The sequence below is a fragment of the Alosa alosa genome, chromosome 13 (genome assembly GCF_017589495.1).
Source record: "Alosa alosa isolate M-15738 ecotype Scorff River chromosome 13, AALO_Geno_1.1, whole genome shotgun sequence".
NCBI lineage: Eukaryota > Metazoa > Chordata > Actinopteri > Clupeiformes > Clupeidae > Alosa > Alosa alosa.
The window spans coordinates 25,443,051-25,461,703 of record NC_063201.1 but is presented as its reverse complement, the minus strand read 5'-3'; the positions used below and the strand labels follow the sequence as shown (position 1 = coordinate 25,461,703).

The following is an 18,653-nucleotide window of genomic DNA, read 5'->3' as shown; positions in this document are numbered from 1 at the left end:
ACATGGCGTGTAGACACATCACGATGGAAACGATGAACACCTATGATGGATTACATTTATTTGAATATATGTTATAGCGCTTAATTGCAGAGTATACACGTTAGCCATATGTTAGAGAGGATATGTAAGCCGATGAATGGGAACGTGTTGTTAACCTAACAACTGAACAAGCCACCCCCTTTCTTTAGCTGCGTCCCTCCTCCTCGCTGCTTCTGTTCAAGGGGTAGTCAGCAGAGCGATCCCCTTGTTTCAGAGTTGTCTGATAGATAATTGTCACACTGATTTCTACCATAATTGGAACATTTACAATGTGAGAACAACTGCCAAAGATTCAAGTGGGCAAACTAAAACACACGACCAAGGAGTCGTCGAGAATAATTATTCAGAAAAACTCGGAACTGGGAGAGATTTGAAGACGGAGTTCTCCAAACCCCAGTCTCATCCCTCGAACCTGGATATCGGAATGGTGGTGAGTCGTGTGGCTTAATCGCTACCATGAGCTACTTCTTTACCATGAAATCCCTTTCATTGCTGCTACATATTCATTAACGTTGTGCATAGTTCTGTCTCTTTTAACCCACTCTCATTGAGGCAATAAAGATGACTAATGTTAGTTTGGACTCTGGTAGTTGACTAGCTAACGGTATCGCTAGTGTTGTTGCCAAGCACAGTTTTACATGTAGTTCTAGCTACGTTATCATTAGGCTTGGATAGCCAACCGTGCCTTCCCAGATGCTGATGTCCCTTGTTGCCATGAGCTACACGGACACAGCGCTGGTCAGTGACCTGCCCTGGTAGTGAGATTGAAATATTACTCGAACGAACGCACTTCTACAGATCTAAACAATGTAGTTGTTTCGAGTAACGTTAACGCTGGAATAAACCATTAAGTTTGGGAGCAAACCTCATGTACACCGTGCCCCTCCCTTCACGCGCGAAAGGCGTTGTTGTCCACGATGATCAGGGATTCATTGGTGAGGTGAGCCACTCATCCTTGACGTTGAACGCGAATATATGCGCAACTTTGCTGCACTTATACATCTGGCATAAATCAGTTTTTATTTGACGTCGTTGGCTGTTGCAGTCATGTACTCATGTGTCCCAGCCGTTACGGTCATTGTTTGCCTAACGCGCCTTAGGTCATTCATGAGAGGTGTGTTGATGGTAAGGCTATCCTGTTGCAATAAAGGCTCAACAAAATGATCTCACTCGTCAGTTTCTGTCTAGGCCTAATTGCCAGAAAGAAGGTTGTGTCTTCTTGTACACAAGGACATATAAGATAATAATATAATGTATATGTTCTACTCAATCAAATGAGAACATATAATAATAATAATAATAATAATAATAATAATAATAATAATGGTGGATAAAGGAGGTTCTGAGTAACTTTGTTTTACAATGTTGGGTTACTCATTTGGGAGTCGTTGCTCTGGTGAACCTTTCCTAATACTGTAACTTTTGCTTATACTGATAGTGCTCAATGCTGCATTAAATCTTGGGAATGTAGTTAGATAGATATTCATGGCTACAGCCATGGTGTGCGCATTTCCTGTTCCAAGTGTTTGCCAAGGGCATGCTTTGCATAGACAGGTGGAATGGATAGAAACAGTTCACTAGACGCATCTACCCTACAGGCCTTGTCCTACTGAAAAGAACACATCAGATGGCCTTATCAGCCGAGCACATGTGGTATTATTTTTTACATAATTATTAAGAGATGTAGGAAAGTGAGTTAGACACTGCTTAATACTGAACCAAACTAAAACGTGGTCACATGATGGCTCTTGTGGGTGTGGATAGCCCGCGGGGGGGCACACTGTGTCAAACCTCACCAAGGGCAGTCAGGGAGGCAAACGGGGGTCTTGTTTTCTTGGTATTGTGATTAGTCATGCTTCCACTGATACCATACCTCATGCTCACCTGCTTAACTTTGGTGCCTGAGGTGCAGAGCGGTCAGTAAAGACAAATACTGAGTCAGTCAGGGTTTCACACTGCACCCTGTGACCACATCTGCCATCTTAGAGGGTGAACTAAAGTCTGACCTTGAAATGATCGTTTACGAAGGACCTCAACACATTGGGCCTTAAAAAGATTTTATCACGCATACCCTCATAACAGACCTGTGTTTTGCAAGCAAATCAAAAAGGTCTTTTTCCTTGTAATAAGATGTCTTTATTATAATATTAAGACATTTTATATGGGGTGGTTTCAGCATAACTTACTGTCAGTACCAGTTAGTGTTCAGCAACAAGCAGCCAGTACCAGGGAGTATTCGCCATAATGTGAGTTTTCCAAACAGGTCACTCCCTCTATCATTAAATCTAACAACAATTCTTGCCCTAGCGTGCTTTTGGAAAATTGAACACATGTCACAAGCAGCACACTCTCTCCTCTTCCCCCATTGACTTGTGGTCAGTCTAATTCTGGCTCCAGCTGGTGTGACTTAGCATTGCCAAGCTTCTTAAGGATGAGACGCCCTGTCATGGCACCAGCAAGTGGCTGACTGAGGTGTTTCATTACAAACGCAGCATCATTGCACTGTGTTTGTGTGTGTGTGTGTATGTAGGCAGGCTTGAGCAGGCTTATGCAGGTGCATGTGTGTATAGCACACTTGGGCACAAATTATCATGCCTGTTATTTTCAACATCTGTGCTAGGCCTATGTATATTTTGCCATCAGTAGTGAGGTTGTACTCGACTTTGACTGTATACCTAATTTCCCCTGTTCCTTTTGGCAGACATGTTGAAAGAAAATCAATATTCAACTGACGTGAATTTAGAGTAATGAGTCTTTTAATTTGTGTAATACCTCTGACTGGGTGGGCTAAGTGATGTCACTTTGTGCACCTCATTCCTCAAACATGTTTACTCAACAGTTTAGTCATTACTGATTACCAGCATCAGTTAATTTCAGTAGACCATCAGCCTTAAGTTATAAATAGTCTATTTGCATCTGAAAGGACCCCATAGTTGTGCTGGTTGGTACAACTCTCATTATTGCACTTGTTAGGGACAGGTTCCAGCTGTGGCCTTAGGTATGGAGCCCATCCTCAAAGGATTAGAGACCATTCTTAATGAGGAGTGGGGGGAACTAACGGTTATAACCTCCTCTTGACTGAACACTGAATGCACAGACACACACACACTTGACTGAAACACACAGACAGAGATAGCCTATTCATTCACACACACACACACACACACACACACACACAGCGTAGGCACTGTAGGCTACTTGCAAACCACATCACAGGAAGCCTGCTGTTTGTGTCAGGTCCAACTCTGCCTGTTACGCAATCTCCTCCTCTTCATGCTCAGCTGTCTCCTGCTTCAAATATAATTATGTAAATATGGCATATAAAACAGAAAGGTGGAGGGAGAGGAGAATAAAGAGGAGAGAGGCAGGCTGATGGTATCAAGAAAGAAGAGATGATAGGAAACACGGATGGATGAAAGCGTAGGGTGGAGAGAGAGAAAAAAAAAAGAGAGAGAGACAGACAGACAGAGTGAGAGAGAGAACGCTTGTGGCCACTGGACAGATCCGGCCCGTCAGGTTTCATCTGCTCATTTCCCCACTTCCTGTTTACCCTTCCCTGATCCTGTGAGGTGATAGGATGGCACAAGCCCGTCTCCATAGGGCACGGTGTCAAACCTCACCAAGGGCAGTCAGGGAGGCAAACGGAAGCTTTGGCCACGTGAAGAGTGGATAGGTTTGTATGTGTCCAGGGTAAAGCATAGCATGAGCAGCATTGAAAGTTTAATAGCAATTAAGGAATCTTGAAAGCAAATGAAATAGTTTAATTGTTTAAAGCAGACTTGTATTTAATGATATGTCCTACGCTACAATTTTTGTTTAATGGTGTAGCTTTGTTATATAATTCCCATAAGAGGTGAACCCTTATTGGTCTTAATTACTGTAATGTCACCAAGAAGTGGGGACTGGTCCTTTTATTGGCATAATTGACATGAAATGTAAGAGAGTTAACAAAGGTCTAACGAGTGCAAACATTGGAATCCATCAGTTGAACAGTCAAACACATCAGGCCATTTCTGAAGAAGTGAAATTAATGTTAGGAGCACACACACCCTTATATGCACACCTTCAAACACAGGCAGACACACTGAGTTTATCACTCATTTCCTTCCTCTGACTAGATTTGGAACACGAAACTATTGCGTAGCCTATTACAGTGTGCAGGAGGATTATTTTAGCCTATTCACTGCTGCAGCGAGAGATACAGTATTCTGTACGAAGACCTTGAATTTGCTAGTGTTAGAAACAAACTGGTAGAGAACATTCTCAGCAAACTGGTAGAGAACATTCTCTTGGCAGTGGTCAGTCCGTCATGGCGGAGAGTGCCTTGCATCATGTTGTGTGCTTTTGATTGGGCCAGGAAATGGATCTACACTAAAACATTTTCATCCCAGCAGGTGCCTACATCACTAGACAGAATGAGTGGAGCACAGAGTTGGAAGCAAAGAGTTGCTTTGTATTTCACTTTGTCAGAGCTTCAAGCCAATAGGACCTCTCAGGATACAGTGGCATGTTTGAGAATCTTCAGCTCACAACCAAATGCCAGCTGTTCTTATAAAATCATTCCTACGTGTCTGCAGGCAAACATAGCTTGTCAATCCTGGAGATTTTTTATGATGCACTCTCTGAGTTCACCCCAAACATGAATCAAGCATTTCTTCATGCTAGTGGCAAAGTGCTTTGGCAATCCCAGCAATTCTTTTATGTACTTCCCTTTGGCATTTCTTCACATGAATGATTGGATGTTTTTCCTCTCTTAAGATGTTATTACACAAATTATAACTATGCCTTCCTCTTTGACGTCCCCACAATGAGCTGTTCTTATATGCAGGGCAGGCTAGGTCCCCACTCTGAACTTAATCTGGACGCTGCATGTCAACCTAACTGTAGAGTTGCAGCATCATCTCGAGCCGCTGAAACCACAGCGGGATGATTCATGCCGCTGGTATGTGCGGAAGTGGAGTCACAGTCAGCTGACCCCGAAATGTCTCTCAGATCGTGCAGTTTGACTGACTGAGTGGCCCTGAGTCCACAAACTGAGTTACCCAGGCAGGCTGAGTGGTAATCAGAGGCTGGGCCAAGTCAGCAAAAGGCAACTGGGGTAGCGTTAGCGTAGCACAAATTCAGCTGCGGGGCTGGGCTTCACTGCCCTCAGGCTAAAGTACTCCATTGTGCTTCATGGATATGACCCCATCAGTATTAATTATTGTATTCTACGATAAGTTTGAAGGTTGCAAGTTAATGTTATTAATCTCATAGTCGAAGAGGCAGTTTGGTTGAAAATGGTGGAAAATGATGAGTGGACGACCTGTAGAAGAACCAGATTTAAAAACACTGAAGGCAGCGAAGATTGACCTAATGGACATCTTGGGTAGGGTTGGGCTGATTTTCTTTTTATTATTATTATTTTGTTCGACCAAGGCCAGAGACATTTTAGGGAAAGTGTCCATGTCTTGACCAGCTGGTCGTCTGCCCCTTTTCCCAGACTAAGCTGTGCCCCTGTGGCCCCCCTGGCGGCTTTGGCCCCGAGGCGATGGCCAGCCCCAAGTGCTGCAGGGACAGATTTAGGGAAAAGGGCTCCGTCCTCACGCTCCATCACCCCTCATCATCTCCTCCCTTCACAGCCAGCCAACGGCCAGCGAGCGCCACACCCTCCTGTCTCCTCTATCTCTTGGTCTCTCTCTTTGTCTGTCTTTCTCTGATTCCCTCACTCTCTGACTCTCTCCCTGACAGTGACAGACCATTTTGGTCTGTCCTTGGCTCTCTCTTTCTCTCACCACTCTTGATTGCTTCTCCTCTTCTATTTCTGCTTCTGTCCCTGTCGGTCTCTCCCATCGCTCCCGTGTCCTCTTTTCAAGCATGAGCCCTTGCTTCTCTTCCTCCCTTGTCTTTCTGTGTCTTATCAGCATTTGCAGCCTCTCTCTTTCTCAAACATATAGAATAAGCTACCTTCTGTCCTCCTCTTGTGGCTACACACAGGCACACACCAGTCCTTTTCTTCTGATGTTTCTGTGTAACGTCTCAGCTTGTTTTATCCAGCACTAACAAGATCCTGAAGTGAGTGTTAGAAGCTAGCCTTACTCTTTCCCCTTTTCTCCTTCCTGATATGCCTCCTTTATTTTTTGTCCTTCAACCTGTCTCTCATTTCCCTGGTTTGCATGACTGTGCACAGTGCCGATGTTGTGCGTCATGATTCATATCCTGCCAGCTAACACTAACACGTAGCCTAAGCCACTGATGGGAACAGGCATGCCCTGCCACACTGCACCATTGCCCCACTCTTCCATCACAGAGTCTGGCCTGTAGCATTAGCATCCATCTCCAGTCAGCTCAGTGGCTCCCACACCATATACAGTACATTATGTCCTTATATGGGTGTTGTTTGGTTTCTACTCTTCTGAATAGCTTTACTACCAAGTGTATGTCTTCCCATCATTCTTTACTTTCAGTGAGTGAAGGAGGAAAATAGACCACCTTTAGCACCTAGGGCCTATAGAAGAGCCTGCTTTGATCCCCTGCCCAGAATGCTCCATAGTACCAACACAAATGCCCAGTTGGCACCCCTTGGAAACGCGCGCAAACACACTTTCGCCCTCCGCTAACTCTCAATGCACGTTTTCGTCTCTGCAAACCTGTGCCTTCTGCCAAGTCTCTTATTTTCATCTCAAATCTCTCTTTTCTTTTGGAGTCTTTTCTTTCTCTCTGTAGTGCTTCACTCCTATTCCTATCTACTTTCTTTCTCTCTCTCTCTTTCTCTCAGTCTTTCTCTCTCTCTCTCTCTCTCCCTCTGTGTCTTGCCTGCAGATGGGTTGAGAGGATGGTGTTTAGTATGCTGTGTGTGACTACCCCTTTCCTGTTGCTCCAAAGAAAGGGGACTGAGCACTCCAGCCGGGATGTGGGGGGTGCCAGCCTAGTTTCCAAGAGACTCTCCAGGAATGCTCATGATAAAATTGACCTTGCTCTCATACACAATCCTGAACCACCACCCGCAACACCACCACCAGTATGCGACCTCCGCCCGGCTCTTTCCCATGCTAGACTCTGGCCTGCGGGGCTGAAGCTGGGGGGGGTTATTGGGAGGGTGAAGGGCTGTTGCATCATGGGAGATGTTGCATGCCGCACTAGCCTGAAGAAACACACAGAGCAGGGGCCAAGAGCGGGAAAGCAGGAAGCTGCACGACTATGAAAGAGTTTCTTTTGGAGGGTTGGGGGTTGGATGGGGTTTTCAGTTGGGGGCTTGTGTGGAGAGGGTGGGTGTTTGGATGGGTTGGAGGGAGGGAGGGACGGCGTTTGGAGGGGAAGGAGGGGGGGGCCTATAGGAGGCAAGAGCATTTGGAAGCCATGGCTGAATGGGAAGGCCAAGGCCTGTTTTGTTCTCTGAAAGGTCGGAGGGCAGGAGGGGGGCTCCCAAACGACACACACAAGAAAAAAAGCACAGGGATGCCTTGGAAGGAGGGGCAGTTGAAGGAAAGGAAAACCCCCCCCATTAGGGTACAGAGACAGAGATTGCTGAATAACAAGGAACGGCCACATACCATCAGCCCTGAGCTCTGAAGCTCATGTTGTTCCTCTTCTCTCTCCACTTTTCTTGTGCTAATGATTTCCCAATGATGATGTATAGGCTCTTTGCTCCAGTAACAAGCGATCTGGACATTATGGCACATTCACCAGGGCTGCAGTGTTTGGTATGTGAATAAGACCCTCTGAATAAGAGGACTTTTCAGGGGCTGTCAACAACTCAAACCCGTTAATGTACGTAAGCACCTCTACCTCACTACCCACCCAGCTACACAGGACTGGCAAATGTGTCCTCCTCATCATTTATGAGGTGATATATATTTTCCCCTCTTCAAACTCTGATGAGACCGTCGGGCCACTAGTGGTTGAGCCACTAATGGTTTACACACACACACACACACACACACACACACACACACCATTCCCATCAAGGGACTCCCTCTTTCCCATCATTATTCCCTCCCTCATCTCCTAGAAGAAAGACAGGGGTAGAGGGAGAGCTGATGTCTATTATACCATCCTAAGAGAGGGATGGAGTGAGTGAGAGAGTAGCCTTTGAACCCATTCTTCACCCTCAGAGAGAGAGAGAGAGAGAGAGAGAGAGAGAAACAGCTGTAAGAGAAAGGGGAAGAATGGAGGAGGGACTGTGTTCTTTCCTGTATGCACCCAAAGGCAGAAGAGAGAGGAGTCCGCAGTGCATCTTTAACAGTCTTACCTCAGTACCTGGTTAACTTTGTAAATGCTAACTCATTTCTAGTCTTTATTTAGGGGGCTTTCCTACTCCTTATTTGTGATGGGTAGCAGCCTAGACAAGAATTGAGTGGACAAGAGATGGAGAATAGAACTGAGAAATGACCCGGGCCCTAGTCTGTATGGACATTCCAACCTGTATGAGCGTTAGGACACCACCTCTGCCATGGCACCGCGGCTCCCTCCCCAGAAATGTTCTACTTCTCGGAAAGTTCAAGAAGAGCGCATCCCAAAAAAAGTTAATGGAACAGTTCCTTATTAACCAGCCCACTAGGCTACCCTTTGTATGAGAACGTTATATGGTGTGAAGACTAGGAGGAGCAAGACTCCTCACCCCCTGCATGGTCTCTAGTGGCGGGTTAGTAAAGACAATGGACAATGCACAGCCCCTGTCTTCTGCTTGAGTGAGCTGACTGCCAGGCCATTGTCTGGTTTTGAGGTCAGATAATGAACACCTGCTGAGAGAGAAAGACGCGGAGAGAGGCTGAAGGAGAGAAAGAAGAAAAAACAAAAACAATAAGCATAGCATGATGGACTTTGAGGATCTGTATTTTGAGCGATTGACAGGAGTGAGTGGACAGTGAGTGGATTTAGTGTTAGAGGGTGATGCGCTAGGGGTAGCCATTGTGTGTGTGTGTGTGTGTGTGTGTGTGTGTGTGTGTTCCAGACCACTAGAGTACACCTACTAAGCTGACCATGGCATTTGTTTTTTCGGTCTGATTGTGTGTGGGTTTGTGTGGGAAGAAGAGTAATTGCATGTGGCAGAGGATGGAGGCATGGAAGAGTTGGCTGCAGTATTACTGGGCCTTGACTTCCCTCCTCTCTGCCGATTTGACAAGGCAAATTCAGTTACTGACTTGACATCAGGGATGGACAAAAAGAGATAATGATTGTGTGTGTGCCAGTGTAGTGTAGTGAATGTACTGTACTGTATGTGTGTGTGTGGCTGTGCATTTGTGACCCACTTTTTGCTGTATACCTACAGGCATCTCGCCACTGACTGGAGTGTCACACACACAGGAACACAAACTCACAGTAGTCTTAGTTCGCTGTTGGCAGAATGGCAGGCGCACGTTGTCCTCTGTCGATAACCTTAAATGGCTCCTTAGACCCTTCTGCGTTGACTGAAGAATACATGATTGGTTTCCTCTGTGCATATTTATAAGAGATACGCGCACACACACACACACACACACACACACACACACACACACACACACAGTGCACAGAGTCGTGGTTCCTGCTTACTGCAACAGCCCTTTCCCTACATGCCTCTTGTCTGATCTGACCGACCCTGACAGTCTTGCTCTGCTATATAAAGCCCCACTGAAGCCCCCTCAGTCTCAGCAGAATGCTGGCCAGTCCAGCTTGCCTTCCCAGTTCCCTTTCATCAGACCTTACCTCTGACCCAGCTCCGCTGCCACGTTGCCATGGAAACCTCCCCTTAACCCTCAGAAACCACTTGTACTCCCACGTTAATATTATATGTTGCGATTTGTAAAAAAGAAGTGTCAAACTGCTTTCAAACTGTATGTTTTTCTCCCTTGAATGGTTTGAATAGGTTGAATAGGCCAAGCTGCCCTCTTAAAGGTGCTTGAAGCGATGCCATGAGATTTTTAGGCTAAAACATTTTATGTCACATACTGCAAATATCACCTAACCAACCACACTAGCTGTCTGTGTCCTGAATACACTGTAAAAAAATGCGATCTCTGTAGACAGCGCAGGCTCCAAAAACGGCAACAAAAACAACCTGGGCAAACCTAGCCCATAAAAACATAACAAACTGTTCCAGCAAATCAGACGAGACGCGCGTTTAGGAGAGTTTCAATTGCACGGGAGCAGCACGGGAGGGAGGGGGAGGAAGTAGCGAGCTAGCTCTTTGTTTTGTGTGAAAGTCAACAGAAGTGACGTTACCCAGCATCGCTTAGAGCACCTTTAAAAGTCTTGGAAGATATGGAAGATAAGACAAGGAAGATATGAAAATATATGAAACCTCTATTTAGGTCCTCTTTCCCCAGCTTGTCTCCGTTGATGAGTTTTTAAATATCCTGAGACTTCTAACAAACGTGTTGTTTTATGAACATGTGCAACAATGAAGAACCTATTCCAATCTCAAAGAACCATGGCCTTTGGCCTTTCAGAAGCCTATGAAGAACGTTCATGGTGGTGTTGTTGGAATGCATGTCACACACCTCTTGTGTGGCTTACGATTGCTGCAGCTACTGCTCTTTCTGCTGTTTGGGCAGGTTGGAATCCCTGGACGGCCAGATCATTTGCCGACAGCTGAGCTCTGGTCAGCCCACCTCAGCCCAGAGCAAAGGGAGCAGCAGCACACAACTCTGCTCTCCCACAGCTGGAGAAAGCCTCCCTACACAAACACTCCCCGGTCCCACCAGCAGCTTTCAAGGGCCGCCCCAGTTCCCATAGCAGCCAAATAGTCCTCATTCCAGAGGATTTCACACGGATGTGCACTGAGGCTGCCCTTATTCCCTCTTGGTTAAGCTTCCAAACAGCCTCACAGGGACACCCAGAGCAGGTGTCCCAAGTCGGGAGAGAAAAGCAGTCCATCATTAAAACCCCATTAGGCAGAAGTTACAGTCCGAGGCACCACACACACACACACACACACACACACACACACACACACACACACACACACACATACATACAGACATACATACTTATTGTAACTCTTGAGTTGGAATGCAAATTGAATGTGCTGCCAATTCTGTCTCAATCCCTGAATTAATTTAAACTCCGGACAGCCAGAGTTCGTTACGCTGGGCGTACAGTTTGGTCAACACACAGGGCCATGAAATGGGCAGAGAATTAGATGAGCGATGAGGGGAAAGAGATGGAAAGGAGGAGAGGGGGAGGGGGAGAGAAAGTGAAAGCTGGAAGAAGAGGGAAGAGGCAAAAGGGAGGGGCACAGAGAGAAAGGGTCGAGCGAAGGCGGAGAGAGGGAGTAGAGTGAGGGCGGCCGTGTAACCATAACCATAAACACAGCCCTCGTGTCGCACTCGTGTCTGTCTGGCGCCTCCACCCCAACCCCCCTCTCCTACATCCGTCCAGTCGATGGGATCAGTAGGTCCCCTGGGACACAGTTGTCTGCAGTAGCCTCACCCCCTAGACAGTGAGCCTGTATAACACACCCTCTATGGCCACTATCACTCACTCACTCACTCTTTCAATCACTCACTCACTCACTTGCCCACTCACACACATTTTCTTTTCCTCTCTTTTTCTCTCTCTCTCCCTCCCTCTTCTCTCTCTCTTCTCTCTCTCTCTCTCTCTCTCTCTCTCTATCTCTCCCTCTCTCTCTCTCTCTCTCTCTATCTCTCCCTCTCTCTCTCTCTCTCTGGTATGGCCTCTATGCTTGCCACACAATAATCTCTCTGCATGATCTCATCATTATCATCAGAATTGTTTTCATGGCAGTTATCTTTATCTTTATCATTGTCATGCACGCGCACATTTAAACTGTGTTTGTGTGTTTTTGCTTGTCAGATAAGCTGCTATGAAAGGGGTGTGTGTGTCTGGGGGAGGGGGTTGCTGAAGGAAAATCACAGTCTATTCTCCAACTCACACACGTGTCACAAACAACAGCCTGAAGCCATGCACACACACAAACAAACAAACAAACAAACACACACAAACAAACCAACACAGATAGCAGCTTACTTTAGTGGTCATTAAGACAGCTTGACTTCAGTGGTCATTAAGGTAATAGTGATCCGACTGCCACACATGCCTGCCTCAGTGTCCTCAGTGTAAACTGCTGTCTGATGATGGTGTGTGTGTGTGGGTGGGGGGGGGGGGTTCTTCTCACCATCCTTGCAGGAACCAGTACTGCCTACTGTTGTGTCATATTAAGTTCATGAATCCATCCACACATGTATGTTAGTGTTGCTTAGTAAGTTTCAAATTCATAAACCTCTTTAAACCATCAGAAAAATGGCAATTTATCAAATGTCAGTACTCACTTTGATTAGTGTCATCTGGGAGGTGCTTTGAGCTATAGAAATGACACACACTGCTCTCACACACAAACCTCTCATACACTCATGGGTGTGAGATTAAATGGACTTTATCTTCCTTTCCCTGTGTCAAGTGTCGGGACCCCAGTGGGTTCGGAAATGCGCCATGTTTGTGCGAGCATTGAGCCTGACAGACATGCCTGGTAAGTGTCCCCTCTAAACCCTCTCGTACCGTGTGTGTGTGTGTGTGTCCTCTCTGAACCCTGTCTGTTCTGTCTCGTACCTTATATGTGGATTTGTGTATGTGTGTATGTGTCTGTGTGTTTGTCTGATTGTGCTACTGTTGCTCTGCACGTGGTCTGTTGGTTATTTTCAGGTCTGTATTGTAGGCCTATGTGTGCGCGATCATCGTGTAAGCATGCGATTCAATGTGGTCCACTGTGTGTGTATTGTCAATGCATGTTGCTGTGGGATTTTTGTTTAACTTTGACGCTGGCTTATTTTAATCAGTTGTTGGTTTTACTTTGGTCTGTGTCAGCGCAGAACTGGAGACACAAGCATGTTTTACCTTTTTCCCCTGGAGCTATTTTGGCTTTGTGTAAATGTGAAGTGCAGATGAGACTTATTTAGCTGCGTTGTGTTTGACCAACAAACAACAGAGCAGCTCAGACCTGTGCCTGTATGGGCTCGATCTCACAACCTGTTGCATCATGGGATTGCGATGCGTGTGTGCTAGCAAGGCAGCATAAACCCATGGGTGCTACCATCTCTCACCAGCACGTCTCTGAAGGCGTTCGGAAGGAGGTTTACTTGACATACTGCGCAGCGGTTATCGTACCAGCTGGCTACTTACACTTGGGAAGCTTGAAGGTGAGGTAGCTTACTTACTTTTTAACATGCTGTTCTGAGGCACAACTGGTGCTTTGTGCCTTTAGGGGAACTGGTGTGGTGAGATTTGACTTAGGCCTATGTTTGTGTTAATTTTCACTGGTGTTCTAGACTAGACCTTTTGTGTTTGGAAGAGGACGTTAGAGTGGTTTAAACCCTGTGCAGGTGACACGAGTTGTTCAGCTGTCATTGGTCACCACCACATCAACTGGACGCACCCATTCTTGTGCAATGCAACCCTTCCCATATCCCTTTAAAGCTGAGACTGTTTTGGATGTAGGCTGTGGTCTGTGTCCTGCCCCATGTGTCCCAGCTCTTCACACGTTAACAGCCCTACTGCCCATGTAGCACAATAAGAAAGCCTTTAAGTCACATGACCAGCCTCATCCTCCCAAGAACAGCTGACATGCTGGCAATGACCCCAGACTTCAGAGCAGCCTTTGGGGTCGTGAAATATTCAACAGGTGTGAGGGGTGTGTGTGTGCGTGTGTGCGCGCGTGTCTCGCCGCCGCAGTAACAGCAGTAGTAGGAGCAGCAGCGCTAGCTCTGGTTACCGGTCAGTCCGGCGGACGGCAGTGAGAGTAGCTGGCGGATGGGCAGGGAAGGGCAGGGTTGGTATGAGCAGAGCAGAGATGGACAGCTGAGGTGGTGGTGATGGACCCGCACGAGCGGATAGGAGGTCTGGCCTGCGACTCAACTGACATCTGAATCCCTCAGCCCACCCCAGCCCAGCCCAGCGCTCCCTTACTCCGAGGCGTCCTGAGACGTCTGCTGGAGACCCGGACATGTTCAGGAAGAGGAAGATGGTGCTGAAGGTACTTCAGAAATAAGTGAGAAAGGGAGAGACATGAAGGTGGGGTGTGAAGGTTTAGCGTTTCAGCGTTAGAGTTCTTGCACCCGGAGGCCAAATGTGTCCTATACCACTGTGAGCATTGTATTCTTTTCATGTTTGGGTTCTGGACTGTATGTTTTTCAAGCATGGCTTACATTATCCATGGTGAGGGCAGAGCCGTCGGGCGCCTGTAGCATGTCACATCGCTGTCTGTGTGCTTCTGCATGGGGAGGCCTGCTGGATGGGTGGGTGGTTCGTGTAGTGGTGGAGTTGTGCACCACAGATCTGTTTACAGTTGGCTTTTGTGCCACTTCGTCTGTCGGCTGGAAACCCGAACCAGCAGCGGCAGCAGAGGAGGTGTGGAGTTACTGGGGGTGGGTGGGGTTGCAGCGGGACGAGGCAGCCTCCATCACGGCCTCATCAGAGGGCCACGCTCCCCAGTGCCCCTGTGGGCGTGAAACGTATAGATAGGTCACACAGGATGTCGGTCAGTCAATCAAAGATGGTCCCAGAAAGACAGTTTGTTTACAAAGACAGATGATCTAATAAGGATTGCTTGAATACAATTAATTTTGTATTATGTGCTGTGTCACTGTTCTAGGCTACACCAGGTCACTGTAAGGCGAGGATCACATCAGCCAGCGGCAAACGTAACGCAACGCTTAGACCATAATAAGTTTTGTCTCGTTCCTAAGCAACACAAACGGTTGTCAATTGAATACGCTTGCGTTGCGCTTTGAAAGTTCAACGCTCAGCTTGTTCAACGCTAGCGTTACGCCAGCGTTGCCACCGTTCCGCTGCCGAACCATAGAGAACAATAGGAAGCTTGCCGCTGCCTAATATGATCCCCCGCCTTACAGTGTTTGGTGTGTCACAGTGAGGCCATGTTAGATTATTTCTGCTTTGCTAACATCTGTGCTAGCCCTCTGGTTTAGCTTAGCTTAGCCCAGACATCAGGTTACTCACCAGGTGCTGCAGCCAGACACGCAAGCAAATAGGTTGTGTTTGCTCCTGCGTGTGCGGCCAGGTGCTGCTTTGCATAAGAGCACCACCCAGTCTGACATGGACAGCTCCGCTGTTCCTTTTGGACAAGAGACCAAAGGAGCGGTGGCGGGGTGGAGTGGAGGTGGTACCCATGACCTTTGAACTCAGTCCACACGCATATGGACATCAGAAGAGGAGGATTATGGGAGTCTGGGTTGAGCTAGCGGTGGAGTTTCTTGAAGTGTGCGATGAGTTGTGGATGCTAGATGAGTCACCGAAATCCATAGAGAGATGGTGTTGTTGGGATGAGGTCATCGTTCTTGTGTTGAAAACTCTCTTGAGTACTACTAGTGGATTGCTCGATCCCTCACTCTCACTTACGCACACACACACATTCTCAGCGATCTTTCTCACACACACTTACTTACACACACACACACACACACACACACACACACACACACACACACACACACACACACACACACCCCCCATAGGCATACTCTTCTCTCTCTCTGTCTCTCTCTCTCTGTCGTTCACTCTCTCACACACAGATATTCAGAGCAGTATTTCACACACATATAGGCCTACTCTTTTCTCTCTCTCTGTCTCTCTCTGGCTCTCGTTCTCTCTCTCTCACACAAATATTCAGAGCAGTATTTCACACACATATAGGCATACTCTTTTCTCTCTCTCTCTGTCTCTCTCTGTCTCTCTCTCTCTCTCTCTCTCTCTCTCTCTCTCTCTCTCTCTCTCTCTCTCTCTCTCTCTCTGTCTTTCTCTCTCTGTCGTTCTCTCTCTCACACAAATATTCAGAGCAGTATTTCACACACATATAGGCCTACTCTTTTCTCTCTCTCTGCTTCTCCTTTACACACACTCTTCCTATTGTGAGTGAATGTGATTATCAGCAAGCCTCCCATGAGAAGCACTATATCTTAATCAGCTTTCGACATACTTTATTCACCAGGAATGTCACTCTGCCTCAATAGTTTGTTTATTCTCGTTCTCCTTGGTTGACCCACTGTGTGTGTGTGTGTGTGTGTGTGTGTTCATGTGGAAAGGAGGTAGATAGATGATCACTGAAATGTCAAATGTGACTTCAATTAACCTTTTCAAAATCAATATGCTCCTAGTCCCCCTAACCGTGTGTGTGTGTGCTCGTGTGTGCCTGCACTTTATAATATTATTCCACTGAAGAACCCACATGACCAGCTTTATGTTCTTATCTTTCTTCTTTTTCCTCTCTCTTGTGCTGGGGGGGGGTGTCTCTGCTGCAGCTGTTCCTCTTCCTGTCTGTGTGAATGGCATAGTGTCTGTTTGGCATTAGGGAGCAGCCCGGAAGAACTAGATTATATTAGAGATGCCTCCACATGCACACACACACACACGCGCACACACACACACTCACACATATACACACACACACACACACACACACACCAGGAAGGGTAGGAGACATATGAAGAATGTGGGGTAAATGGGGATGGACCCCATTATTTTCTATCAGATAAATATTGCTGCAGGTTACTGAAGGTGTATGTACTCCCACACAGAGGGTCGAGCAAATTGCATAGGACTAAGTTTAGGATTTTTGGTGTTTGACTGATCCAAGGCGATAGCTTTTCTAAAGCGTTACTCGCCTCAGATTTCGGCTTCATCGCCTCAGCATGCAAATCCTGACGGCATTCTCTTAAAACCCGGGAGGGATTTAGAGACCGTCAGGTGAACAGCACAACTGGCTGCCCAGATTACATGTGAAATGTTTCCAGATCCGTGAGACCTTGGCTAAGGTGTTTAGACAAAACAATGAGAGAGTGTTTGTTACAATCACCGGTGAAGGCCATTTGAGTGTGTCTTGGGTTGAGTGTTTTGTCTGCTATCTCTTGTCTGGGACCTCAGTTTCCAAACCATTCCCTCATTAGTTTTCATCAGTCTTCTGCCATTTCTTCTGAAACCATTATCCCTTGTTTAAAACTCTCCCAAGGCTTGTCCTTACCCGTGATGCAGCTGACTTTGCCGGTAAGTTTAGCAGGGGTGGGTGCAACTTCCATGACCCACTTTTTGATTCCAGATGCATCCAATCAATTGCAATATCTGAAATGCTTTGCTCCAAGGATTGTCTGTCTGTCTTAATCAAGAACGAGGTTGGAGACCCCATGTATTTTGATTTGAAGAAAAAACATTATTGGCTTTGAACTTAAGCTTTGTGCTTATTTTGTCTTGATCATATGTAATTATAAAGATAGAAGTAGCCTCTAGACCTAGTTTCTCAATGGCCACAGCAAAAGCAGCGGATTGTCCAAAGTACTGCTACTGCTAAATACACTAAAATGTCCACATAGACTATATATGTGTAAACTCTCACATACCCAGAGGACGCCCTTATAGCAGTATACCTGCAGTTGGACAAATCCAGCACAATGCTAAGGACACGGTATATGTCATAGGTTTGATAAAACTAAATCGTGAGAAGACATGAAAGCATAAATAATGGTGGCCACCAGGCATGGGTGTTGTGCCGTCATCCTACAAGAAATCAAGGCAGGCAGGCAGGCTACCCTGATTAACACAGTCTGCCTTTGGAGAGGCATAAGGGTCTGTTTAGCCAGCTTGCTATTTAGTTCCATCTGTGCTAGTCAGCAGATTGCCCATGTCAGGGACAGCATTGTGACATCAGCCTCCAGTCAGCCAATTGCAAGTGAGCAACTCCTAACATATGCAAAATTCTTGTGCTTCCTAAGGATTAACTAACTAAGCAGCCTGTACCACTCCTTTCCTTTTGCACACACACACACACACACACACACACACACACACACACACACACACACACACACACACAATCTTCCCATTCTGGAGTGCAACAAGCAAGTGATTTACTTCCTGAGCCTGTCTGATGGTCTGCTTCTTCAATCCCCTCAACTGTGCGCTATGCTTGTCAGAATTAGGGATTGAAGTTCCAGCCTCCAGGATGAGGTTGATGTCAGTTATGGGGTTTGTATTTCATAACATGGCCCACATGAATATTTATCACTAGCCTACATTGACAAAATGTTGACTCAGTTGATCACATGAAAGTTGCACTCTCTTGCTCAGTAACCCTTCTCCAGCTCCTACTAACAGATCAGATGAACTGTGCTCTGCCATCAGGTGATACTTTGGCATGCATACACCGCAGAACCATTATCTGAGAGATCTCACTTCTCACTTCACCTCACCTCACCTCATCCCTCTCTTTTTTACTCTTCCTCTCCTCCCCTCTTCTTTTCCGCCGCCTGTCCTTTAGGCTCGGAGCACCGATAATCTGGACAGTTCCGGGGAGCCCACTACCCGCTCTGTGGGCACCACTGCCAACTTGAAGGGGAAGATGAGCAAGAGGTGAGTGGTGGAGGTCACTGTGCATGGCCTTACAGAGACTTGCCAAGCTTGGGAAGCAGTTCGACATGAACATGGAGGAAACCATTTCTTTATAGTGATATACTGTATATGTAAAGGTATGTGGCACAAAGAGTCATGTGTCTACCTTTTCAGGATATTTAAGATGAGGCTGCAAATGTGCTTGTGATAATTTGCTATTCATAATGACCCAAGCTTTTGCATATGCATTGTGTGTAAAACGCCAAACAAACAGCCCTCCCACACCAGTAAACATGAAAATAAGA

The 18,653-nt window shown here is 46.5% G+C and overlaps 1 protein-coding gene across 1 annotated transcript in view; it reads left to right on the top strand.

Moving 5' to 3' along the window:
• Positions 1-12,170: 12,170 nt before the first annotated feature.
• The window catches only part of arhgap33 (Rho GTPase activating protein 33), a 32,913-nt gene continuing 26,430 nt past the window's right edge, over positions 12,171-18,653 (top strand). Inside the window, 3 exon segments of the mRNA XM_048260080.1 lie at positions 12,171-12,487; positions 16,976-17,010; positions 18,278-18,369. Coding sequence (XP_048116037.1) covers positions 12,388-12,487; positions 16,976-17,010; positions 18,278-18,369 — 227 coding nt within the window. The 5' untranslated portion in view covers positions 12,171-12,387.